We start from the raw sequence: 24,838 nt of genomic DNA on the forward strand, positions 1-24,838 counted from the left end.
CTTTATAATAATTTCTAACCTACTCACATGCTTTATAAACTTGTAAATATATGTATATTTCACAAAACAATTGTTTTAGGAATGTGTTGTATGGGCAGACACTCACCTCTGGTTATTCTCCCCAGAGGACAAGGCAAAGGAAAAAATGACATTTGGGAGAACAAATGTGTCCCATTCAAACCTAGTGAAAGTTGTCGTATTCCAGCCCGTGTCCCCAAGTACCTGCAAAAGCAGCTCCTCCCACCCCTGTGACCTTCTTTTATCTGGCATATAACCATAAATAAAAACACACAAACATCAACTAACAACTTCAACTTTTAATAATGGAAACGATTTGCCATACCAGAAACAATTTTAGGGAAGAAAACTCTTCCCCATAAAAATAAACTCATCAAAATTATAAATATTATAATTTTTTTACTTCTGCGATTTAAAATGCTCCCCTGCAATACTACCGCTTCATTTAACCTCGTTCCTGTACCATCACATATTGAAGAGAAAACAGTATTACAGCAAAGCTTAGATAGTTTAATTTAACATAAGAATTTGTACAATGATTTTTAAGAATCTTTGGCCGCAGTGGCCTTTTACACATTAAAAATGCTGCTGCAGTCACCAGTGTTTGGGAGAGACCGTCGGTCTTCAAGAACTATGAACCGACAGAATTTCAACACAGTAAGTTTTCCAAATTGCAACTTGTAGTGCACATGACAATGAGCAAGGTCCTGGATAATACAGACGAGGATGCCTAATTTAGACAATCTACTTCAAGTAAAAAAAAAAAAAAATTTCACAGATACCCATCAGCTACTACTTTAAGGTTCTAACAGTGTCTTCATCTGAGAAACAAAAAGGCTTCACAAAATATGAACTTACTGGGATGGGTAATTAAAAGACCAGGTGGTCGATAACAGTATACTCACACCCAAGCCATCATCTGAATAGTAAAACCAGTATGAAAATCATGAAGGCGTTCCCTGAACAATGAAGGTAAAAGCGCTGGATGACAATGTCACTAAAACCTCACTGATGCACTAAAAAGAACTTACATGCAAAATTAAACAAGATGTGCCATACATATTTTATAGCTATTTCTACTTTTTTTTCTTTCCAACTTTCCTTAAAAAGCTTAGGAAGATATGATTGTCTCAGTACGTGTGTGGCACAGTAGAAGCGACACAGCAAGACGGGTGTTCTCTGAAAAGTCAGAAGAGCCACCAAGAAGAGAACAGAAATGCAATTTAAAAAAAAAAGGCACAGTTCACTTAAGAGGCAAAGAACTGAAGCACCTTGGAATTTCAAAAAGAATCCATTAGGTGTCACCAAAGTGTTAACAATTCCTTGGGAATTTATAAACAAACAATATCTAGACTAAAAATAGACTGGCACAGTACACCTTTCCTGTTGTTTTCAGATTAACTGCTGTGTAAAATGAGGTTATTAACCTGCTTTAAGGAAGGCTCTTATTGCACATGCATTTCTTTGGTTTGCAGGAACATGCACTTCTGTTAAAATGTTTCCATAAAGAACCCCCCCTCCTGTGTGGTCCGCTGGGGGTGGACACTGCCCGCCGCCTTACAGCCAGGTCACCCTTTGGAACTGAGGGTCTGACTGTCCTGGGTCTTTAATCCATACCCCTGTTCTACATTATGTAAGATCGCACTTCTATTGAGAAGACAAAGGGAGAAGGGAAAGCAGGGAGGAGAGGGAAGGAGGAAGAAGGGAGGGAAAGACAAAAGGGAAACCGAGGGAGACGGGGGAGGGACTGTCACAAGTACACTGGGAGCTCCTCACCTGACAAATCCCCCGGATGCTAACAATCAGGGCAAGTGCCTCCTCCCCAAACTCCTTTTCCACTTTGAAAAGGACCTGGCGGTGGGGGGGGACCTGTCACTTCACAGGAGTCACAGCACATGCTCACTGCCCCATCGGCCCAGAGAAGCTGCACCAATCAGACCTCCGGGAAGGAAGGCAGAATGGGCGCTGGTCCACCGAGAGGGCAGCTCCGTCCCCCTGTTTGAAAGATCCACCTGCCTTCTCTGGTCAGCTGCAGTTAGCCCCTCCTTCTGGTCCAGCTCCTACTTTCTTTGGTTCTGCTCCCACATTGTACTCACTCACATTGTCAAGCAATAGGACAATGCATTTCACGTCTCTAAACTGAAACTTTCAACTCGTCTACAAGCAAATTCACCTTCTCCTCTACCATCCACTTGCCCAAAACACCTCCCATCAGGGATCCCCACTTCCACCCCACCTTGTTCCACACTTGCCCTTTACTTTCTTTGTCAGACTCCTCCAACATCCTTCACCAATTCCTCAGAGTTCCTAGCTTCCTGTGCCCTTCAATTCACATGGATAGTTTCCTGTGACATTTCAAAGAAAAAACAAGTAACAGACAGGTAGTTTCAACATAAGACAAGTATTCAGATAGATTCCTCGTTAAGCTTTTAAAAAATCATTTGCACAACCTTAAGCTTAACATCATCATCACATACTTAAAATAACTAAAACAAAATAAGAGAAAAGGGGAAAAAAAACCCAGAGTCCATGCTTCAAAACACTCTAGAATGCTCCAGATGAGACTACAGGTTCACAGCTTGCCTGAGAGGTAACACCGCAGTGCCTTAACAGAACAAGCTTGCAGAATCCCTTACAGAGGATGCCCAAGGTGCAGGATGCTGCGTGACCGGTTTGGGGAACTAGATCTAGAGATTTTTAAAGGGGAAAGGCCCTAGCATCACGGGGCAAGAAAACCGCCCTCCGACAAGAGACACACTGGCTGCTGGTTTGCACGCAGGTCCCGCACTGTCCCCAAGGGGCAGGGAGCCCCACGCTTTACCCGGGTTTCCAGGCCTCACTGAGGGCTTCTTCCAGCTTGTGTCTGTAGGCCGCATAGCGCTCCTTCAGGTTCTGTAGCTGTTCATCTTCTTCCTTATCCAAGATCCGCAAGAAATTCTGTAGCTCTGGCAGGCTGAAGGCTTCCCACTGGGAGAGAACACAAATATGAAAAAATGCCAGGTGTTTAATTCAGCATCACGACTTAGGAATGCGGACGCGAGCACAGGGAGGTGTGGCTGCCCTCCCCTCCCGACGCACACTGCCCAGCACTGCCCGGCCCTCTCAGAAGTCCTGATGGACAAGAGCTGAGCCTCCCAACCAGACCTCCACGCCCTCCACTCCCTGCTCAGCTCACTCCCATCGCCCTCTGCCCCCCTCCTCCCAGCTTCCTCCAACAGGGCTCTAAGACCAAAGTCCTCCTTATCCCTAAGTCCATTAGACACTCTGACCCCAGAAGCATGAGAGAGAACTCCACGCTTCCTCCACCTTCCCTCTACGGGGAGCCCTCACTGTCACTGCCTTCCTTCCCATCAATCTCACCACCTCCTAGGCAGCTCTCCCTAGTGCTGTCCACTGCCATCTTCTCCTCCATCCCTGGGACAGCCTCCCAGCTCCACCAAAAAGCCAGCCTGAATATGAATACTCTCTGTAAAATGCCGATCTAAGCATGACCCTCCCCTGCTTGGAATCATTCAGTGGCTTCCCTTGGTTGTTTCTGCTAAGTCTGAAAGACCCTCCCCTCTCCAGCCCCATCTCTCTTGCTGTGCCCCTCACTCATTACCTGACATGGCTTTGCACATGCTCTCCCTTCCTCCACTTCGCCTGGCGAACTCCTTCTCAACCTTCAAGTCCCAGCTTAAATGCCACTTTCTCTAAGAAGCCTGCCATGATTTCCTCCCCTTCTCTCCCAGCCAGGATTAAGTCTATTAGAGGCTCTCACTGAGCTCTGGTAGCCTTGAACACAACCTGATCACAAAAGATCTAAAAATTATTATAATTATTTGCTTAGTATCTCTCGCGTCTACACTGCAGCTATTGTACTCCTCACTATTTGGGCTTTGTCTTTGGCCCTTGAGTTTCTGAGTTCTCTTTCTCTAATAGCAGCTGGTACTTAGCAGGCACAAAATAAATGTTTGTCGGGTTTTTCTTTAAATTTTTTTTTAATTTAAGCAGTAAGTATCAAGAAGGGTATATGGCTTCACCTGGGAGGGTTTTTTTAAATTTTTCAACCTACACGTCCTCCCCGCCCAAAAGGAGGCCCTGGGTCCTGGGCTGAGAATCACTGTCTCGGCCAGGAGCAATTTCTGATGGGGGATTCCCAGGGGTATGAGGTAGGGAAAAGACGAGATAACCTAATACAGGTGCAGAGAGAGGAGACAGAATAAAACCACCAAGTGGGCCAATGACAGAAGGCTCTCAGAGATTGAGTGTGAGCTAGTTATTAAAGAAAATGAGAAGTGAAGCAGGAGAGCAAAACTTTCTACATTAGAATATTCTGTTAATTTAAAAATTAGCATCTTATTTTTCACATAAATTCTTCAAAGTAAAGACATTATAAAATATCATCTCCCTCCCACTCCCTGACAGCTCTGGAAAGTTTCTTCCCTCAATTCAGTTAACCTTGAAAACCTGAGAAACAGAACACAATACAGAGGTCAGAACGGCAGTCCGGATCATTAGAACACAATGTAAAGTGAATTTCAAAACTAAGCCAACATAATTCCCTCCCAGACAATGTAGCTCCAACTGCACTGAACTATGTGCAACACTTAGAAACCAGCACCAAGAAAGATAAGACGCTGACAAGACTATGCTGGTGCATCTGGCTTGGGCTTGCAGAGGGAAGGCTGCTATGTGCCAAACTCAGAAGCCAAATTTTAGACTTCTGCACCCAGCTTCCTCCCCAAAATGAGAGTGGATTTCAAAAATTTCAAAACATGAGAATCGAAAGAAGCTTCCAAAATGTCCAAAATCATTGTCTTCCTAAAACTTCCTAGTTAAGTTCCAATTTACACTGACACATAAACATACTCTTTACTAAGCCTGTTTACATACATTTCTAATTTGCGACTCAAAACCAACTTTTCAAGTCTTTAGTCCCACTTTACAGATCTTTAAACTGAGGACTGAAAAGATTAGAACATTTATCCAAGGTCGTGCTCCTAATCTAACAAGAGGAACAGTAGGAAGCAGAGTCTTGGTTTCCTAACTTTTAACCTAGAAACTCTATTCTCACTGCATTACAAAATGTTCTACACGGACAATTCATGCCATTTCCGATTCCAGACAAAAGGCTGAGACCCAGAGCTTGAGAGATTTTCTCAAGTGACACTTGATCTAGAAGGACAGTCTGAAGTGCTTTTTCCTTCAACTGAGGTGACCTAAATACAATCCTCCCTGAAGAGAAAATGGCAAATGATGCACGTAGAAACATAACTTCTTAATCATCTGGGCAAAGAGGAATGAAAGATTCCAGAAAGTTAAATGTCTTTTGTAGTAAAGAGATGGCGTTTCCTTTTACTTCCCTTTAGAGCGAAGGAGCCTGGGGGCTTTGGTTAGCAGCAAACATATGGAGAGTGTCGACTTTCAAAGCTCAGCTGGATTAGAGTAATTTGGAGGTAGAGGGGTGAAAATGACTCTCTGGGTGGAGATCAAGTTAAAAAAATGTATTTCCTCCCACCTCTGAAAATCACAGACGAACGTAATGAGTCTTATAAAAGGATTATATTGTAGGCTAACTTTGGGTTCATTTCTGACAACTCAACACACAGGAAGGCACCCTCCCTCCACAGGACAACCTCTCCTCCCATGACAGGCAGACGGACACACAGGCACACACATTCCCTCTCCCCTCCGCCGCCCCCATCCCGTCCTCCTCTGCAATGGTAAAGTCACTTGAGCAGAGCAATAAGACAGGGCCAGCTGGTCTGCAGAGTCCAAAGCAAGAAGGAACAATCACTTACCTCCCCAAATTCATGTTCACGAAGAACAAAACTGAGTGTGTCTGTCCTGGGCCCTGCTACCAAACGCAGAAAGAGTGGATGTTCCCGGTCTGAGAGCTTGCAGGCGTAGACTGGTGAGGAACAAGCGCCATGTCACAGACAGAGCACGACATCATTCCCCAGACCAGCACCCCTCCCCACCCCGCCCCCAGACCAAGGCAACAGTGTTACTACCCTGGCTACCAAGGCACCATCCTCCTCATCTTGTTACCAATAAATAGCCCACAGTGGAATGAATTCCATACTATTTCCATTCTATCTGCATAATAGAAACTGTGCCTTGATTAAAAAGGAAACCATTCTCAAGAATGAATTTAAATGAGTATGGCTCCTCAAATGGGCTTATGATTAATTCTGCTCCTCCTTTGAGAAAGCAAAATAAACTTTAAAAAAGGATCTGCAAACCCCTTTAAAAACAATAAAAAAAATACCATCCCAAGAACATGAAATCAGAACTTTAGAAGCAAATCTCTCTACATATTAATTTAGAATTAGCAACCGCAAACGAAGCAGTCCATCCAAACACAAGCTCTGGTGGGTAATATATCAGCAAGATGCTATCACTGTCAGATTATGCAGCTGAAGTCCAGGTGGGCAGGCAAAGAAGCTGGCAGGACAAAATGCCATCAATTGACCTGTATTATTTCAGTACTTCCGGATACAACTGCATTCTATGTGCTGATTTCCCTGTAGATGTAAACTTCCCCCCACTGCTGAGCCTGTGTCCTCTGCAGGACAGGAACCTTACCCTATTCATCTCTGTATTCTGCAGGCCCAGCCCATAATACGGTTTGAAGAAACATGAGCATACTCAGCATCTAGCTGGGTTTCATTCCCAGGCAACCAAAGGATTTTCCCATCATGCCAAGGTGAGTTTATTTTCTGCTCCAGCTGCTATAGGCTCAACCCAGAAAAATTAGGAAAAGCTTAAATGTTCACATATACACACCATTTTCAAATTAGCACTTAGTGAATCACTGAATCACTTGTTGTCCACCATTGGTATCAATTTCTGTTCAATGATGACCTGACCTGGAATATCTTATTCAGTTTCATGCAGTAATTTAAGATTCTCTTTTGAATCCACTGATTGTGGGTATTAAGTTCAGACAGGCGGACCTCAGATCAAAATGTTATTTGCCCATTGCATGCGCCCCTGGGGGGCCAGGGGGCCAACACGCCCCCGGGTAACACCTAGTGCGAGGCAGGCTAAGGGAAAAGGAGAGCCCAAGGCTGCGCCATTTACATAAGTCTGCAATGTACACTAATATACATGTGCCTCCTGATCCTCGGGTCTCGGGAATGCAAGGCCACCAATCACTCCATGTTCGGATGCACATCCAATGTCGATGTGCTACTGAGAACTTCAAGCTCAGATGCATTCTTTTCTGTCCGAAAGAGAATTAAAATCAAAGTGATGGAAAAAAGAAAAGAAAAAAGGCTATCCTCCTGTGCACATCACAAATCCTCCATAAATACCCATCACATGTGGATACCTCTGGGCTCCTAAGACCCACAACTGTCCAACTGAAAGACACAGAAAGCCAAGAAGCATTAAGCACACACCGTGATCACCATTTATTCCAGAATCTGGCCCTGGGCCCTGACATAACTGACACACCTATCACTCCCTTCCACTAATGAGGCCAAAAGACAGAAATAAAAGCAGGGACCATTTTCATTTTAAGTGTGGCAGGGTACCTTGATCTTCCCTGTGACAACGCTTATAAAGTGCAAACTTGGTAGGGCTCTCGGTCACAAGAAACTTCTTAAGCAGGGCCTCGATCACTTCCCCGACAGTGTTTGTGCTGCTGATGTGAAGTGTATTCATACAGCCATTGCTACTGGGAGCAAGTTTTCCAGAAGTCTGTGAAGGTTTGCAGAGTTCCATCTGTACTTTAATGAAGCCAGTGTAAATCCCATTTGAATTCTGAAGCAGGAATAAAAACACACACATTAGCTGGGCATTTTAGGGAGGGAGCATATCAAAACAACAAAAAAGGAAGGTGAAACACTCCTTCTCTTGTTCTTTTCTTTTTCAGCTCTGTGGCAGAACCTCACTCAAGACTGCCCCTCAGGGAATGACCTCGGGGGAGGTTAACACACTCCAGGAAAGTGCTTCCAGAGGCGAGGTCTGCAGGGCAGATGTGGGGACCAAAGTCCAGGACTCATGCCACTGAAGCTACATGTGAAAGGTCAGGGTCCACGGGTGAGGTTACAATCCCCTGGCACAGATGCTGGCCAAACCACAAGGCTTATTAAAGCTTGGGGATATGTCCAGGCTAACTGCACAAAGGAAACAACATCAACGGATGACCAGCTATTACACAGAAAAGGAAAGTCACAATTAGGACTTTGAAATACTCACGTAACAAGGAGCAGACGGGAAGAAAACAAGCTATTTTCATTCCTAGTGGTACCAGAGATTACCAATTTTGCTTAACCTATTTTATATAGCATGGGATCTGCCACAGCATGGGATACATGATGAGGCATTTCAGACACCTCAAGCAGCAACATTTTTAAAACAAATTCAAGTTATGATGTGAACTATAGACATTATAATACAAGCACTTGTCTTTTTTTGGGTGGGGGGCGGTGTGGGGAGGCCAGGCCACACAGCATGCAGAATCCTAGTTCCCCAACCAGGGATAGAACCCATGCCCCCTGCAATGGAAGCACGGAGTCCTAACCACTGGACAGGCAGGGAGTTCCCAAGCACTTGTCTTTTTTGATTTAACATGGTATCGATGTCTCCTTCTATATATAAGTATGTTTTTAACAGCTTTATTGAGGTACAATTTTTCCATACAAAAAACTGCACATATTTAATATACACAATTTGATGAGTTTAGCACTTGTCTTAACTGATGTAGAATTATTATTTCTTAGTTGCTAAAAATAGTTATAATAGTCTGGTCTTCACTTTTAACTTTTAGTATGTTTAGGTAAAAAACACTGTAATGTTTGATTTAAACAAATCTTCAGGTGTTATAAATAAATGACACAGTTAACACAGAACATGAAAAATCTCCTTTATAGGCCATTATTTTTCTTCCTTTCCACAAGGTCAATTTATAATACTAATTCACTCATTCATTCTTGTGGAAAGTATTATACAACACTTCACTTTTTTTTTTTATCTTTGAAGCGACATGGAAACTTGCATCTGTTTTAATCTCCAAGGGGAAGAGGAGGGATGTGGAATTTTTCTGCCTTGATAAAAACCGTGTTTGAAGAAGGAGAAGTATGACTGCTAGAATAATGAGGAATAATCTTGAGATCATCCGCTGTCTCCTCTTTTTGGTGGAGTCCCCCTAGGGAGGGATCCTTTATCACAAGGGTTTATATTTAAAAGCTCCTCCCCAAGGGTCAGAGAATTCAGTAGGGCCTGTTCTAACCGGTCGCCCTGTCCTTTGCTGAACTCTTGTCAGTTCACAGTCAATAGACTGCCAGGCAGGGGTCCAAGGGCCCTGGACACTGGCACCGAGGGATGGCAGGGGCCTCGAGGAAAGTCATCAAGTGGATGGGCGAGGCCAGACCAGTTAGAGGAATCTGGCTCTGCCTTGGGTCCCCCTTCTTCGTCACTAAGCCTGTGCTTCTCGCTCCTACACCCTTGCTCCCCACGGAGATTCTAACAGTATCGGCACAAAGTTGCAGGATCCTGAAACAACAGTGTAGAAAGCTGAGTATTACATACTCCATAATACACATTTTTCTCCAGCTGAGAAAAATCCGAGCTCAATTAGATCCCAATCCACGGGCACAAGATCCTTTTCCTGACACTTCCAAATTTATTTACACAAGATAAAACTTATCTAAGGCCTTATTAGAATCTGAGTTACTGCCCATGTGTTAAACAGGCAAGGGATTACACTCAGTGTTAAAAATCCTTTGGGGGTCATAACGTGTTTTAAAATAAAATTTTAGGAAGTGCTGATTGATTTTGAGATAAAGCTACTTCAAAATACAGCTTTCATTTGAAAGATGCAGAAATATCCCATTCTCCGGTCCTGTATACCTTGACCATTAAGGTTCTGCAAGTATGATTCAGAGATTTTAAAACATACAGACTGTAGTACCAACAACTTATAGTTGTCTTTCAACACGTGTCAACCTAAACAGTATTATTAGTATGGGTGCTCACCAAGGTCATCTTCAACTTGTCTGTGACTGCTAAGTTGTATTTATGAACTTTCTCTTTGATTTCCTCTTTGCTGAGGTAATTGTGGGTTTCCTTATCTTTCTCCACATCCTAGAAGAAAAATAAGCCAAGTCACACATGAGCAATCACAGAAAAAAATGCAGATAAGCCAGGATTCTTTTCACATTCCATATAACAACAACTACAGAGCACTTTAACTTGACACACACACACACACACACAAATCCTATGAACTTTATGATCTTTAGAGCTTTACAATCTTTACCAGCAAAAAGTATGGTAGTTAATAAGTGTTAAACTGGCACTAATCACTGACCTGACCACAACTACCAAGAAGGTCATTTAATCTTCCAAGCAAATCCTCATGCCAAGATAGAAGTAACCAGACTTCCTGGACCCACCCACTCTCATCCCCTGCCCCTCCCAGTCTCACCCCACCCTTGCCTCCCCCCACACTCTGCAGAGGAAGATTTTAGTTAAATCCTCTTATCACTGTGAAACATTCACTAACTGTTTTTGTCTAAAGAGCTCAACCAGTGCATGACATCATGCGATGGCTAATATAAAATCACTGATGGCCACACTCCAGAATCTGTTGGCCCCATGAAGTCCAGTATACCAGGCACCTGACTTATATTACATTTATTTATCCCAACAACTTAACCAAGTCGGCATTTTTACTAGATGAGATCCAGTTCTAAGAAGTAAATCAACCTACTAATAAAAACTTAACTGCTCTGCAGAAGGGCTGGAGCTTACCTGAAAAACCTGATTCCAAAGCCCACCAACCCTCAGTAACTCCAAGTACTTCCATATGGGATCCCCATTTAATCCTCACTAATTAGCATCCCCTTGTTACAGACAGGGACACTGAGACTCACAGAGTTCAAGTGGCTTGCCGGGGACAACCCCACTAGTTAAGAGACCAAGCTCAATTTTAATCCAGGTCCTCTATGTTGTTTCCACTAAATCGAATAGATCCCCACCATTCCCGTGTGGGTGTTTGAAAACGTAAAGGAAAGGCCTGCATAATCAGATTCAAACCTGAGAAGCAACTCAAAAAAGATGAAGGGTCCTATCCTAACAATCTTCAGGACAGAGAGGAAGAACAGTAAGATCGGATGATTTCTCCCCCAACCTCTTCTCCAGCCAGATAATCACCCCAACCTCACAGCTGGAGGTTATCCAAGCAGGTGTTTGCTCCCACCTACGCACTGTGAGCTACTGTGATAGATACACATGGAACGGCCACGACAGAAACTGCAGGAGAGCTTTAAGGTAAGGGTATAAAATCCATTCAGGTCTCAAGTTCCTGGATTGGAGACCCCGAAAGGGGTGTGCTGACTACAAGTCATCTCAGTAACTTTTCGATTCCAGACCTGTCCTAGTGTGGGCTGAGGGGTCAGTGTTGGGGGGACGGCATGGTCACGGCCCAGCTTCAGGAGCAAGCCTCGAAGTCCCTTGGGAGCATTCTATCTACCAATGTAAAACCCCAGTGCAGGGCTTCCCTGGTGGCGCAGTGGTTGAGAGTCCACCTGCCGATGCAGGGGATACAGGTTCGTGCCCCGGTCCAGGAAGATCCCACATGCCGCAGAGAGGCTGGGCCTGTGAGCCATGGCCGCTGAGCCTGCAAGTCCGGAGCCTGTGCTCCGCAACGGGAGAGGCCACAACAGTGAGAGGCCCATGTACCTCAAAAAAAAAAAAAAAAAAAAGAAAAAAGAAAAAAAACCCCAATGCAGTCTTATTTTTGGTGTCAGTGGTTAGGGGGAGAAAAAGCCGTAGATTAAAATAACTTTTCAGAAGCTTCAATGACTATTTCCAACGTGTCTCTCACATTTCTCTGCTGGCCCTGACCCTTCCAATCCACAATTAGGCAGCTACAGGCCATAGCTAAAGTAGAAAATGAGACCGTCTCTGTTTCAACATTCATTTTTCACTATGAACTGTCCAAAGACTCTTCAAAGCATATCCTAAAAAGTATACAGTAAGGGGGGGAGGGATAAATTAGGAATTTGGGATTAAGAGATACACACTACTATATATAAAATAGATAAACAACAAGGACCTACTGTATAGCACAGGGAACTATATTCAATAGCTTCTAACAATTTATAATGGAAAAGAACCTGAAAAAGAATATATGTATCTGGGGACTTCCCTGGTGGTCCAGTGGTAAAGAATCCGCCTTCCAATGCAGGGGACGCGGGTTCGATCCCAGGTCGGGGAACTAAGATCCCACATGCCGTGGGGTAACTAAACCCACGCGCCTCAATGAGAGAGCCCACATGCTGCAACCCACAGAGCCCATGCACGCTGGAGCCTGTGCACCACAACCAGAGAAAACCCGCACACCACAACTAGAGAGAAGCCCAAGCAGATCGTGTGCCGTAACGAAAAGATCCCACAAGGCTCAACAAAGATCCCGTGTCCCGCAACTAAGACCCGATGCAGCCAAAAAAAAAGGAAAATAAATTAAAATATATATATAGATGTATCTATAGATATATATATATAAAACCGAATCACTTTGCTGTACACCTGAAACATAGTAAATCAACTACGTTTCAATTAAAAAAGGAAAATAATTATAAAACAAAAAAAATTTTTAAAGACCAAAAAAAGTATACAATAAGAGATTTTCCATTTCATGGGGGTGGGATGTGATGATGGCAGGGCAAAGGGTGCTGGGAAAGTGCCGTATTCCAGCCAGACCTGGGCCTAGTCTGGGTCTGTCACTGACTAATCCTGTGCCCTGGGCTACTAACCTGTCTGCATCTGCTCCCTTGTTTCCTATCAAATAAAGGGACTGGAGTAGACATCTCCAAGGTGCTTCCTGCTTGCAGAGATTTGCTTCCCCATTGTGACCAATGGGACAAGATGATTCCACTCAAGTAATCGAGGAAACCAAAGGCTCACCATTAAAAATATATACAACAGCAAATTACATGAATATTGTAGCATAGATACACCCTAGGGGCTTACTACTTAAAGAAGAAGGAAGAAGTCTAAGAATGAAGAGACGGAGAAGGGGTGATGGGAGTGATTAAGAGCAAAGGGCAGGGTGGTCAAGTTATCTTGGTCAGTTTTTTGTTTTTCATTTTTAAATGTCTGTTCAATTTATTTGCCCCTTTTTTTTTTTCTTTTGGCCACGCCACGAGGCTTTCAGGATCTCAGTTCCCCAATCAGGGACTGAACCTGGGCCACAGCGGTGAAAGCGCCAAATCCTAACCATGAGACCACCAAGGGAACTGCCCCATTTTGGTGAGTTCTTAATCACAGGTTTTGCTGATGCTACTGGACTTAGCATCCACCTTGAGGCCTCCTCAAGTCAGCCTTCCCAGAAGCTTGAGCAAAGTCAAAGGAGCAAGCCAGTCTGGCAAGAGCAACTTGCTCTGGGTCATCCAAATACAGATAACTGAGACATGCTTGTATAACCACTCTGCTGTCTTCATCAGAGATTAAACCCCAGGAAACTGTAGGAAGCAACGACAGAAAACAGGTGGACCCAAAGATCCCTTCCAAAGCTAAAATCTCACTATTAAAAGTGAGATCAACTGGAAAGCAAATCCCAGAGAAGCAGATAAAACCTAAAGGGCTATGATCCTGTATTTCTTTTCATCGAAGTATAATTGACTTACAATATTATATTAGTTTCGGGCATACAACATAATGATTCAATATTCTTATACATTAGAAAACAATCACCACTGTATTTTTTTTTGGCCTTGAGTCATAATAACAGGAAAAGAGTTGCTTGCATTATTTCTGATGAGAAATTAGTTGTCTTCTTTTTTCAATTGAGATATAATTACATAGAACATTGTATTTGTTTCAGGTGTAAAGCGTAATTTTATATGTATATAAGAACAATCACCACAGTAAGTTAACACTCATCACCATACATAATTTTTTTTTCTTGTGTTGAGAACTTCTAAGATCTACACTCTCTTCTGTGGTCTTGTTTTTGTTTGTTTTTACCACACCCCGCAGCTTGTGGGATTTTAGTTCCCCAACCAAGGATCGAACCCGTGCCCCCTACAGTGGGAGGGCAGACTCCTAACCACTGGACCGCCAAGGAAGTCACTGTGATCTTGTATATTTAAGTCAACTGAGGCAGCAACTGTACACCAAGGCCACAGATCAAGGCCTATTCATTCAGCAAATATTTGCTGAGCAGAAGCTGTGTGCCAGGCCTTGCTCTGCGTGGGGATGTCAGACACCACCTCCTCCCTCATAGCACTTCCTGTCCAGCACAGGTGGAGTATGAGTGAGGAATGTCAAAGAAAAAAGGCTTCCAAGATAACTAAGCACAGTTCCTCTGAGTGAAGGAGTCTGGCAGCAGAGGGAAAGGCACAGGAGTCTCAAGCTCAGGCCCTGGAGCGGAGGACACTGGTTTCTTTTAGTGTCAGAACTGGAGAAAGTCTCCTGATCTGGAAAACGTCTGGATTGTTTGCCACTTTAAAAGAGACACCCCGGGCTTCCCTGGTGGCGCAGTGGTTGAGAGTCCGCCTGCCGATGCAGGGGACACGGGTTCGTGCCCCGGTCTGGGAAGATCCCACATGCCGCGGAGCGGCTGGGCCCGTGAGCCATGGCCGCTGGGCCTGCGCATCCAGAGCCTGTGCTCCGCAAGGGGAGAGGCCACAGCAGTGAGAGGCCCGCGTACCGCAAAAAAAAAAAAAAAGAGAGACCCACCCCCCACCTCTTCCTCTCACACAGGGAAGAATCCTGCCTGTCCTCCAAACACAGTGCCTTTGGAAATAAGGCTATCTTCGCAGGATGGAACCCAGAAGGGAGGAAGTAGGTACAATGCGTACAGAAGTGAAATCAAGAAGCAGAGGGTTAAAAAAAAACCCCGTGTGGTGGGCATGGAACAGAGACAGCGGAGCACAGACGTTCACCTTTAATTGTATGGCGAGGAGAGGAAATGGCACGGGCGCGTGAGTCTGTGAATGCACCCATTATTGTTCTTGGCAGCCGAGGAGGGTATGATGCCACGGCTGAGAGTGTTTGTTTGGGAAGTTACAGGTCATCTTTTTTTTATAAGCCACTTTTCTTTTACATTCCCCAAACCCTCCAGTTTCTCAGAGGGAGAGTTCTTCCATGCAAAATTATAAACCCTAGACTCTTCTCTCATGTTTACATCTAGCAAGCAAGCCCTGGACGGCTGCTCTCGGGTTTGCCTCAGTTCCTGGGTGGGGTCACATCACTGTATTTACACCGGTGACCTTTCATAAAGGACACGCCCTACCTCGCAGACACACAGGAATCCCAAGCACTGTGGCCCCGCCCTAGGCAGCAGATTGTGAATCAAGACTGTCCAAGAATATACAGACCCCTACAAACTTGGACAAAGGGTCTGGACACTGTTTATACCCTTCTTGCTAACTTTTCTGTAATTTTGAAATAATATCAAAATTAAAGTTTTTTCCTTCCAGTTTTATTGAGATATAATTGACAGACAGGACTATATAAAATAATTTAAGTTAAAAATGCAACAATAGGGCTTCCCTGGTGGCGCAGTGGTTGAGAGTCCGCCTGCCGATGCAGGGGACACAGGTTCGTGCCCCGGTCCAGGAAGATCCCACATGCCACAGAGCGGCTGGGCCCGTGAGCCATGGCCGCTGAGCCTGAGCATCCGGAGCCTGTGCTCCGCAACGGGAGAGGCCACAACAGTGAGAGGCCCGCGTACCGCAAAAAAAAAAAAAAAAAAAAAAAAAAGCAACAATAGGGCTTCCCTGGTGGCGCAGTGGTTGAGAGTTCGCCAGCCGATGCAGGAGACATGGGTTCGTGTCCCGGTCCGGATCTCAGGTGCCGCGGAGCGGCTGGGCCTGTGCGTCCAGAGCCTGTGCTCCGCAACGGGAGAGGCCACAACAGTGAGAGGCCTGTGTACCGCAAAAAAAAAAAGCAACAATAAAAACAAACCTAACAAATATAAAGCATCTGAGAGTAACTATGTGCGAGAGAAAGAGGGAGAGCGAGAAGGTGAATATGGCCCTGCTGCTCCCTCTGAGGCTGGTGAAGGTTCTGTGGTCTACCGCTTGGGCATACTTAGGTCTGAATCACAGCTCTGCCACGTTCTGGCTGTGTGACCATAGGCAAGTTATTTAACCTCTCTGAGTCCCGGTTTTCTTATCTCTTTAGAATGTGAAAAGCAATATGGACTTTATAGAACTGTTATGAAAATATAACTCATTTATTATCAACAACTATTTATTGCCTGCCTACTGGGGCCCATCTCTGTACCAAGCACTTAAAGCCGGGAGAGACCACCGTGGTCCCTGCCTTTCTGCCTTTTCTTGGCTCACAGTCTAGTCAAGTCTGTCTTACTCTCTGCCCCACCCCCTGGCATGTGTGGGGTTGTTTTGTTTGCATTATAGACCTCTTTAAAAAATAAAACTAGTGACCCTTTTTTAAAAATGCAAATAGCATAGATTCCTTGACTGAGTGGAGGACAATACATGCACTGTGCCCGTGACAGGGGCGTGACAGACAATAAGAGTGTCATCACCTCCCCACTGGTGGGTCCTGCCGCTCTCATGGGGAGCAGCTCTGACTCCTGGCCAGGTGTGGGGTCCAGCCTGTGTCAGTGGAGAAGGGTAAACTTACCAAGTCAACAGGTGCCTTCTCTAAGTGAGGCTCCATTCCAAATTCATGAATTCCTACTTTTCATCTTCTCTCCAGTTGTAATAAAAAGGCAGTCACCTACTCATGTCCCAGATAGACTGGGGTACCCAGTGCAATTACAGATAGAACAAATGCCAGCCTTTTATTGTGTATGGAATAAAACACCAAGCACCTTTCATCCTTAAGACCACACTTCCCTGGACCAGTCAGCCCTGCTGCAAATGGAATTCAGGGACAGCTCAAACGGAATGGAGTCTAGGTGATGACTCCTTCACATGTCTTTCTTCCAGGCTCTGTTCCAACAAAGACATCAAACCAAGTATCGTGTACCTAAACAAAACAGAAAAATCTCTTCTGGGAGAGATCCTTCTACTGCAATCAGGGAGGGACCTACCAGCAAATCAAAGCAGGTTTGCACATAAGCACAGTATGCAACAGTGATTTTCAGGAACTAGTGAGCAAGCCGTTTGGGGGGCTCAAAAGAAACTTTCAGCAAGTCAGGTTAGATGCTCCTGAACTAGATTTTAAAGTGTGATTAGCAGGAAAACACTGTCCTGAGATGTCCTTTAGGTGTGCAAAGTGGAAACCCTGTGATGAATACAGGAAGGGCTGTCACACAGAGCTAAGCTTGCAAAGCCCCAAGAGGGTCTTTTAGGCTGGGCACATGTCTTGCTCAACCCTGATGAATGTGTGCCAAGAAAGGCCACGGGAGACAGCTTCGTATTTACAGTTGATGTCTGTCAGACATTCCTCACTTGTGGTACCACAACCTCTAAGATGTTAAAGTAGGCAGAGGTGGACTTCCTTGGTGGTCCAGTGGTTAAGACTCCATGCTTCCACTACAGGGGGCGTAGGGTCGATCCCTGGTCCAGGAAGTTCCACATGCCGCAAGGAGCAGCCAAAAAAAAAAAAAATCAGAAGCACATTAAAATGCTAAAGCAGAACAAAACAACAACAAAAACAACTTTAAAAAAAGTAGCCAGAGGTGCTGAGGGGACCCAGAAAACTTTTCCCAGACAAGGGTCGGTATGGCTGATATACATCAGTGCCATCCACCTGCATTATCTGCAATGATGGAAACATTCTATATCTACCCTGTCCAAAAAAGAACTTACCAGCCACACATGGTATCTGAACATTTGAAATGAGGAACTGAGTTTTAAATTTTATTTCATTTTAAATAATTTAAGTGTACATAGCCCCATGCAGCTTGTGGGACTCCAGTGGACAGTGTGAAGCTGTACAGTACTGTGCACAGGTGTCAATGAACAACTAGGAAGGAAAAGCCATAAAGCAAAGTAAAATAATATGTTACAGTAAAAAGACAACTGTTCTAGAGCAAGGAAGAGTCTATCCCTGAAGGAAAGAACCAGAACACGTGTTTCTGGGGTGTTGGGTGTTGCTGTTCTTGACCTTAAAAGAACAGCTTGCTGCTGGCTGCTGTGTTCTCACCGCACCAGGGTTGATCGCAGGACGAGTGCCACGTCTAGAGTCACGCTTATCTTGGTGTCCGGCCACGGCATGCTGATTCATCCTGGCCACTCTCAGGAGGTTGTTCCCCCTGACACACGGGAAGATTTTTTCTTTCTTTCTTTCTTTTTTTTTTTTTTAATGGCAGGATATAGAGCTAGGACTCGATCTTTCCATTTATAAGAGGATTCGGGGACTCATCTTGCCCGGATTTAGCTTGTAGGCAACTCTTCTGTGCAGCCACCTAAGACGTCCGCTGCTCCAAGAGCAAAGACAAAGGAAGGGAGGGATGTGACAGCCCCCTCACCCTCCGGGTTCAAGGTACGCCTCACTGTTACCCCTCGGGGTGGGAAACGTAAGTGGGCAAACGGAGGGCAGCTAAGAGGGCAAGGGCGATGCACACAGCACGGCCAACAGCACGGTGCCCCGTGGACGCTAATCCTCCGAGATGTCCTGTGGACAGAAAGGGCCGCCCCCCTTCTCCTCCACTACCTCCCACTGCACTTTAGAATGCTAAAGGCTCTGAGAAATCCTGCAGGTGAGAAACCCGCATAGGGGGCACACGGCAAGGAAACCTGAAGAGAACAGACCTTGAATAATGTTTGTTTCTTTTTGTTTTTTTTTTTTTTTGCGGTACGCGGGCCTCTCACTGTTGTGGCCCCTCCCGCAGCGGAGCACAGGCTCCGGATGCGCAGGCTCAGCGGCCATGGCTCACGGGCCCAGCCGCTCCGCGGCATGTGGGATCCTCCCGGACCGGGGCACAAACCCGTGTCCCCTGCATCGGCAGGCGGACTCTCAACCACTGCGCCACCAGGGAAGCCCCAATAATGTTTTAAGTGTGACATTAATTAATTATGAGCAAATGGGCACATTATATAGGTACAGATATTTCTTTTCTCATCAATTATTCACTTAGTGAGTAGATTCTGTATTCATTAAGAATATATTAGCAGGCTTCCCTGGTGGCGCAGTGGTTGAGAGTCCGCCTGCCGATGCAGGGGACACAGGTTCGTGCTCCGGTCCGGGAAGATCCCACGTGCCGCGGAGCGGCTGGGCCCGTGAGCCATGGCCGCTGAGCCTGCGCGTCCGGAGCCTGTGCTCCACAACGGGAGAGGCCACAACAGTGAGAGGCCCGCGTACCGCAAAAAAAATAAAAAAAAAGAATATATTAGCATACCAAACCACCTCTGTTAAACCCAACAATTTTAAACAACCTCTTTGTCCGCAAGGCTACTTGTTAAACAATAACAAAGAGAACGGCAGAAGGGAGTCTAGATGGGTATTTTAGAGGACTTCTAAAAAAAAAATGGGCCGCAAAAACAACTGGGCAGCAGCCTTATAAGGACGCAATACTGTACTAGCCTTCTCTTACGTGCACTTGTGAAAGAGAGAGATGGAAAGATCAAAGTGTGCCACCTACTGCCTTTAAATTCTCCCAGCCTTACCCCTACCACTGCACCGCCCTACCACTCAGCCCACTTATCTCTCCCCCAAGAGTACCATGTGCTGCCCCCCCACCAGCCCCCTCACCTTGTGACCCCACCCAGGAAGCCATCCTAACCACAGCATCCTCAGGAACCCCTGCACTACCCCATCAATTCAGATTTAGCATCGCAGCGCCTTTTACGGTTTGCTGTTTCCTGTGTTTACTCTTGCCACCCAACAAGTCACGTTCTTTTAAAATCTTTCACTCCCAGAATTGGAACGAGCTGGATGCTGGGAACCTAGGAGGGAGCTCTATCCCTTTTCACCTGATTCTGTCTGGTCCCAGAGCCCACAGCTACAAGACTGCATTTAAAACCCGTCCCCTTTTGTATATCTTATCGATCTGCATCGTTTTGTTTGCTTCTCAAAACTGAATGCATCTGCACGGGCACACAAAAGGCCTTTATGGTACCAGATACAAAGTCTGATACGCTTCTGCTATCCATCTGCACCATCAAAGAAGAGAGTCCTTCAAAGCATGCCCCTCGAATACCCCCGCACACCCAGGGCAGGAGAGCAGGCCCAGGCCCAGCATGTTAATAAGATTAATTGCAGTTGTGATACACATTAAAAGCGTTTCATCTGGGCCTTCCATGACCTCACTTTGTAAACCCCCCAGTTACCAGTCTGCCATACCCTATATGGTTGTACTTTTAAAACCGGGTCGCGTGCCAATCGTCAAACAGCCACTCATTTGTTTGGAGCCAGAAAACAAACTTGGAGGTGGACCAGTCTCCCCAGTGTGCCCCCAGCTGGAGGTCCCAACCTCAAGGCATACCAGATTACACTCAGACTTAAAAAATCCCAGTTTGACATGTTTTCAAAGGGAGTCAATTAAGATGCTATTCATTTCTGAAAGGTGATACATTTCACAACTGGCTTAAGTTTCTTTAAATTCTAGGCAACAAAGAAAGGAAAGATTATGAAAGGCCTCAGAGCCAAGCACATCCAAATGCTGCTCGATAATTAGAAAAAGAATGTGGCCTGAGGTGAGCCAGCACTCCTGCCCCTGCCCCTCTGCGCCCGGCCCCCTCTGGCCCTGGCCCCCACTGGCCCCCCTCTCTGAGATGTCGGTAAGAAGAGACTCAGGTTTCCAAAGGAAGGCATGGCCTCAAAAACTCAGTTTCCTTGACTATTAAGAGAGCATTGGATAATAGTCCCTTTCAGCAGTAAGTTTTCTAAGATTCTGTACCAACTACAACACCACCCTAATCAAGTCCTTACGAAGTCCACTGGGCAGTAGGAAAATTAATGGGAAAAATACACATACGAGATGTATTCCCAGGAGGGAAGGGAGACTGGCACTACAATGTCAAGCGGTGACATAATGCCCGCCCTAAATTTTAGATTAAGACCTGTCACTGCTCAAGGCTCTGCGGGTCACCCAGCAGCCGTCCATTTCCTTTGGCAGCAATTACGAGCCACAGCTCCCTAATTCAGGTCACCCCAGGGACAAGAGAGTCTCCCTCAAAGGTCAGGGTTTGGAGGTCAGGTCTGGTGACCACCACATCCCTGGTGAAACCTTGGGACCTTGGCAATAAGGGGAGGTTCCAGAGAAAGGAAGTAAGCAGGCTCATCTGGAAGGAAGCCAGACAGGAAGTATGATATGAAGGAACACTGCAGCAGCCAGGGAGGAGGCGGGTGGAGCCCATCTGGGAGACTCAGCAAGCTCCAGCTCCATGACAGCAGGGATCCGAGAATGAAGCGCAGAGGCTTGCAGACCAACGGAGTCATCCCCCTGCCGGCTGCAACCGAATCTGAACAGAGGACGGAGAGCCTCAAACAAGTAAGAAATGTCTGTAGACCAGCACTCCAAGAAAAACTATCAGAAGCAAGCTTGGTGTCTTCTTCCTTGCCAATTATAATACGGAGTCTGAAGTCTAAGTTGCCACCACAGGACTTCCCTGGTGGTGCAGTGGTTAAGCATCCGCCTGCCAATGCAGGGCACACGGGTTCGAGCCCTGGTCCAGGAAGATCCAACATGCCGTGGAGCAACTGAGCCCGTGAGTCACAACTACTGAGCCTGCGCTCTAGAGCCCACGAGCCACAACTACTGGGCCCGTGTGCCACAACTACTGAAGCCCGTGTGTCTAGAGCCCGTGCTCCACAACGAGAAGCCACCGCAGTGAGAAGCCCGCGCACCACAACAAAGAGTAGACCCCACTCGCCCCCGCACAGCGACAAAGAACCAACGCAGCCAAAAATAAATTAATTAATTATTTTTTTAAAAAACGTTGCCACCACAGAATAAAAGGAGATTTAAAAGCAACTTAGGGGCTTCCCTGGTGGCGCAGTGGTTGAGAGTCCGCCTGCTGATGCAGGGACACGGGTTCGTGCCCCTGCCCGGGAGGGTCCCACATGCCGCGGAGCGGCTGGGCCCATGAGCCATGGCCGCTGGGCCTGCGCGTCCGTAGCCTGTGCTCCGCAGCGGGAGAGGCCACAGCAGTGAGAGGCTCGCGTACCGCAAAAAAAAAAAAAAAAAAAAAAAAAGCAACTTAGATTTTCAGGTGACACAGAGTTTAAAAACGTAGATGACAACAACGTGTTCAGGTTGACAATGTCCAGGGAGACAATCACATCCAGCTCCTCTAAGGCCTGGATTTGTAAATCTTCAATTCTTACTCAGTGCAGCCCTACTAATGCACTGGTCCAAACACAGGAGTAGGGAGAGAATCAGCAGCCCTTCCAAGCCACGTGTCCAGACCATGAACGGTTTTTTTAATAGACAAAGGTGAAAGTCTGAAGGGGCCCATGAGGAGTTAAGCTGTTTTTTATCACTCTTGCTCCCATTAATTCAATCCACAGCCTCGTCCTGAATTCTCCTCCCCACCGCACTCCACTGCACTCAAGATGGCTCTTCTGATTAAGTCTGTTCATAGCCCTAAAAGGCATGGCTGAAGTACCAAGTGTACGAGGACTCATTCTTCTCTACCCATGTATTCTTCGTAGGCAATACATGACGCGCTCCACTCTCCGAAGGACAATGATCTGTGCAGAAAATGGGCACACGAAGAACATTTACAGATTCAGGTCTACCTCAGCTGTCCCGGGTGTGGGTTTTATCTGAGGAATCACCTTCCTCCTTCCTACCAAGGAGGTGACAAGACTCTGGAGTAATTAAAAGGTAAGTTAGAGCAATTCATACAGAAATCAGGGGGATCGGTGCCTTGAAGAGCCTCACACAAGTAATTGCTAAAGATACTCTTTTCTACAGAAATCTCTTCTTGCCCTCCTGCTTCGCTGTGGATGGGGTGAGAAACACGGAAGACTTCAGGAGAAGACTTTCGGCGGAGTCTTCCGTCAGAGAGGCAGAGGCAGAGGCAGAGGCTGGGGTGGGGGGGTGAGTCAGGTGACACCCACAGACAGGCCAGAAGAGAGACTAGGGAGGCAGACCCCCCCCGCCAGGTAACCCCGCCGGGCCACGTTTCCCACCTCACTGACCCCAGCCCGGGGGCTCAATCCTGGCCCAGACGTCCTGCCCTGGAGGGTTCAGGCGGCCGAAACCAACACTTTGAGAACTTCACACTCTTCTCAATACACCTCCCCCATTCTGCTTCCCTTTCCTTTCTGCTCTTCTTCCAAAACTGGACGGGCAGAATTAGCCAAGCCAAATCCCTGGAAGGGGCTGCGCAGCAGCGGGGTGGAAGCAGCTGCATCCCCCAGGTCCAGATACCGCACCACACCCTGCACACCTGACTCACAATTCTTTAAATAACTTGTGATGGGGAATCACTCTTATCCCTATTTTGCAAATAGGAAAATGGAGGTTTAGAAGAATTCATGGGCCCAAGAACGTGCAGTTAGTGTAGGGGCTGAGGTTCACAGCAGGTCTGTCTGATGCAAAGCCAATTCAGCCAAGAAAGGAGAAAGAGGAGAGAAGGACCGTGGACAAAGGCAGTGAAAGTGCGTGGGGAGACCCTCAGTTTTGTGCATCACTGGCTTCTGGAGGCTTAGGTGTTTGATACACAGTATTCAACCTGAGTTTTGGAGGCTGAGGTACTAACACAACTAGCAATTTACTAGGGAATTGGTAAACTGGCCAGGTCCACAGAGAATTAGTTTAAAAATCACAAACTATATGCCCAACGTTAAGGAAATGGCTAAAAACTTTCACACACCTTAAGAGGGACCATACAGGAGCTGTTAACATGAAGCCTAAAGAGAGATTTTAATGGGGGAAAAAAAATCAGAGGGAAAACTGCACATCCAGTATAACAAACTGTGCCTCAAGACTAAGAGGAAATATTCCAAAATGTTAAGAGAGTTTATGCCTGATTGGTAAGATTTGAAGCTTTTTTTTTTCTTTCTGTAAAACCTTTTACAAAATTTTCAAAAACTTCTCTGGTCTGTATGATTGTTAACTGGGGAGGGAGTGGGAAGTAAAATCTAGTAGGGTGGGAGAAAAAGGCTTTCATGTATTAAAAAAAAATTAAATTAAAAAACAGCCTTGGAAACAAAAGTAAACAAAAGCAGTGCAAGCCCTCTGCCAGAGTAACTGAACACACTTTGATGTGCCGACTGCCCCTGACGGCCGAGCCACCCTCAGGGAAACAACTCTGACACTGAGAACAGAGGCACCAAAGTGACAAAGCTAACGTCGGCAGCCAAACGCACTTACAGAGGTCAACATATGGAAGTTGCTAGAGAGAGCAAACTAGAGATCTCCCAGGTGACAATAAGCCACTGCTGTCTGGAAAATAAAGAAGGCTTCCCTAGCTATTAAAAAAAAAAGACTGCTATTGCCAAGGACAAAAGGAAAAGTAGCTTTTTAAACATTACCCTATTAGTCGACTAATTTATAAATAAAAGCTGTATTCTAGTTACCCTGGAAATTGAATTGTCATTAATTGGCAGTGGGGGGGGTGCTAATTTACAAGCAATTTATATTTTCTTTGTTGTGCAGGAATGTTTCTGTCACTTGCACAAGGGGAGGGCTCACACACCCTCCAGCTCCGTTTTCCTCCAGGCGTGCACAGGAAGCCCAAGGCCTGGAGGAAGTGCCCTCCCGCCCCGCCTTTCCTCAGTACTAGGCGTCCTTGGCAGCCCGGCTGCCCTGCCCCCATCCCTTGCCTCTGGCACCTGGAGCCAGTTTTGGGGTGCTGCTCAGCTGAGAGGTGTGGGCTATAAAGTGAAAGGCAGACCTGAACTGGAAGAAGGAAGAGAAACTGAAGTTAACTTAATGAACATACTGGCATTAGGGGTGTGAAACAAACATGTGGATCAAAGTTGTGTGTACTTCACTCAACTGAAGACC

The 24,838-nt window shown here is 46.0% G+C and overlaps 1 protein-coding gene across 1 annotated transcript in view; it reads right to left on the minus strand.

Annotated features, from left to right (window-relative positions):
* Nucleotides 1-297: 297 nt before the first annotated feature.
* RASSF3 (Ras association domain family member 3) overlaps nt 298-24,838 on the minus strand; it is a 75,948-nt gene continuing 51,407 nt past the window's right edge. The window contains exons 2-5 of the mRNA XM_081249009.1: nt 9,988-10,095; nt 7,542-7,770; nt 5,802-5,911; nt 298-2,985 (exon numbers count right to left, since the gene is read on the minus strand). Coding sequence (XP_081105135.1) covers nt 2,836-2,985; nt 5,802-5,911; nt 7,542-7,770; nt 9,988-10,095 — 597 coding nt within the window. The 3' untranslated portion in view covers nt 298-2,835. The remainder of the gene's footprint in view (nt 2,986-5,801; nt 5,912-7,541; nt 7,771-9,987; nt 10,096-24,838) is intronic.

The sequence above is a fragment of the Mesoplodon bidens genome (genome assembly GCF_964165515.1).
Source record: "Mesoplodon bidens genome assembly, chromosome: 11".
Taxonomy (NCBI): Eukaryota; Metazoa; Chordata; class Mammalia; order Artiodactyla; family Ziphiidae; genus Mesoplodon; species Mesoplodon bidens.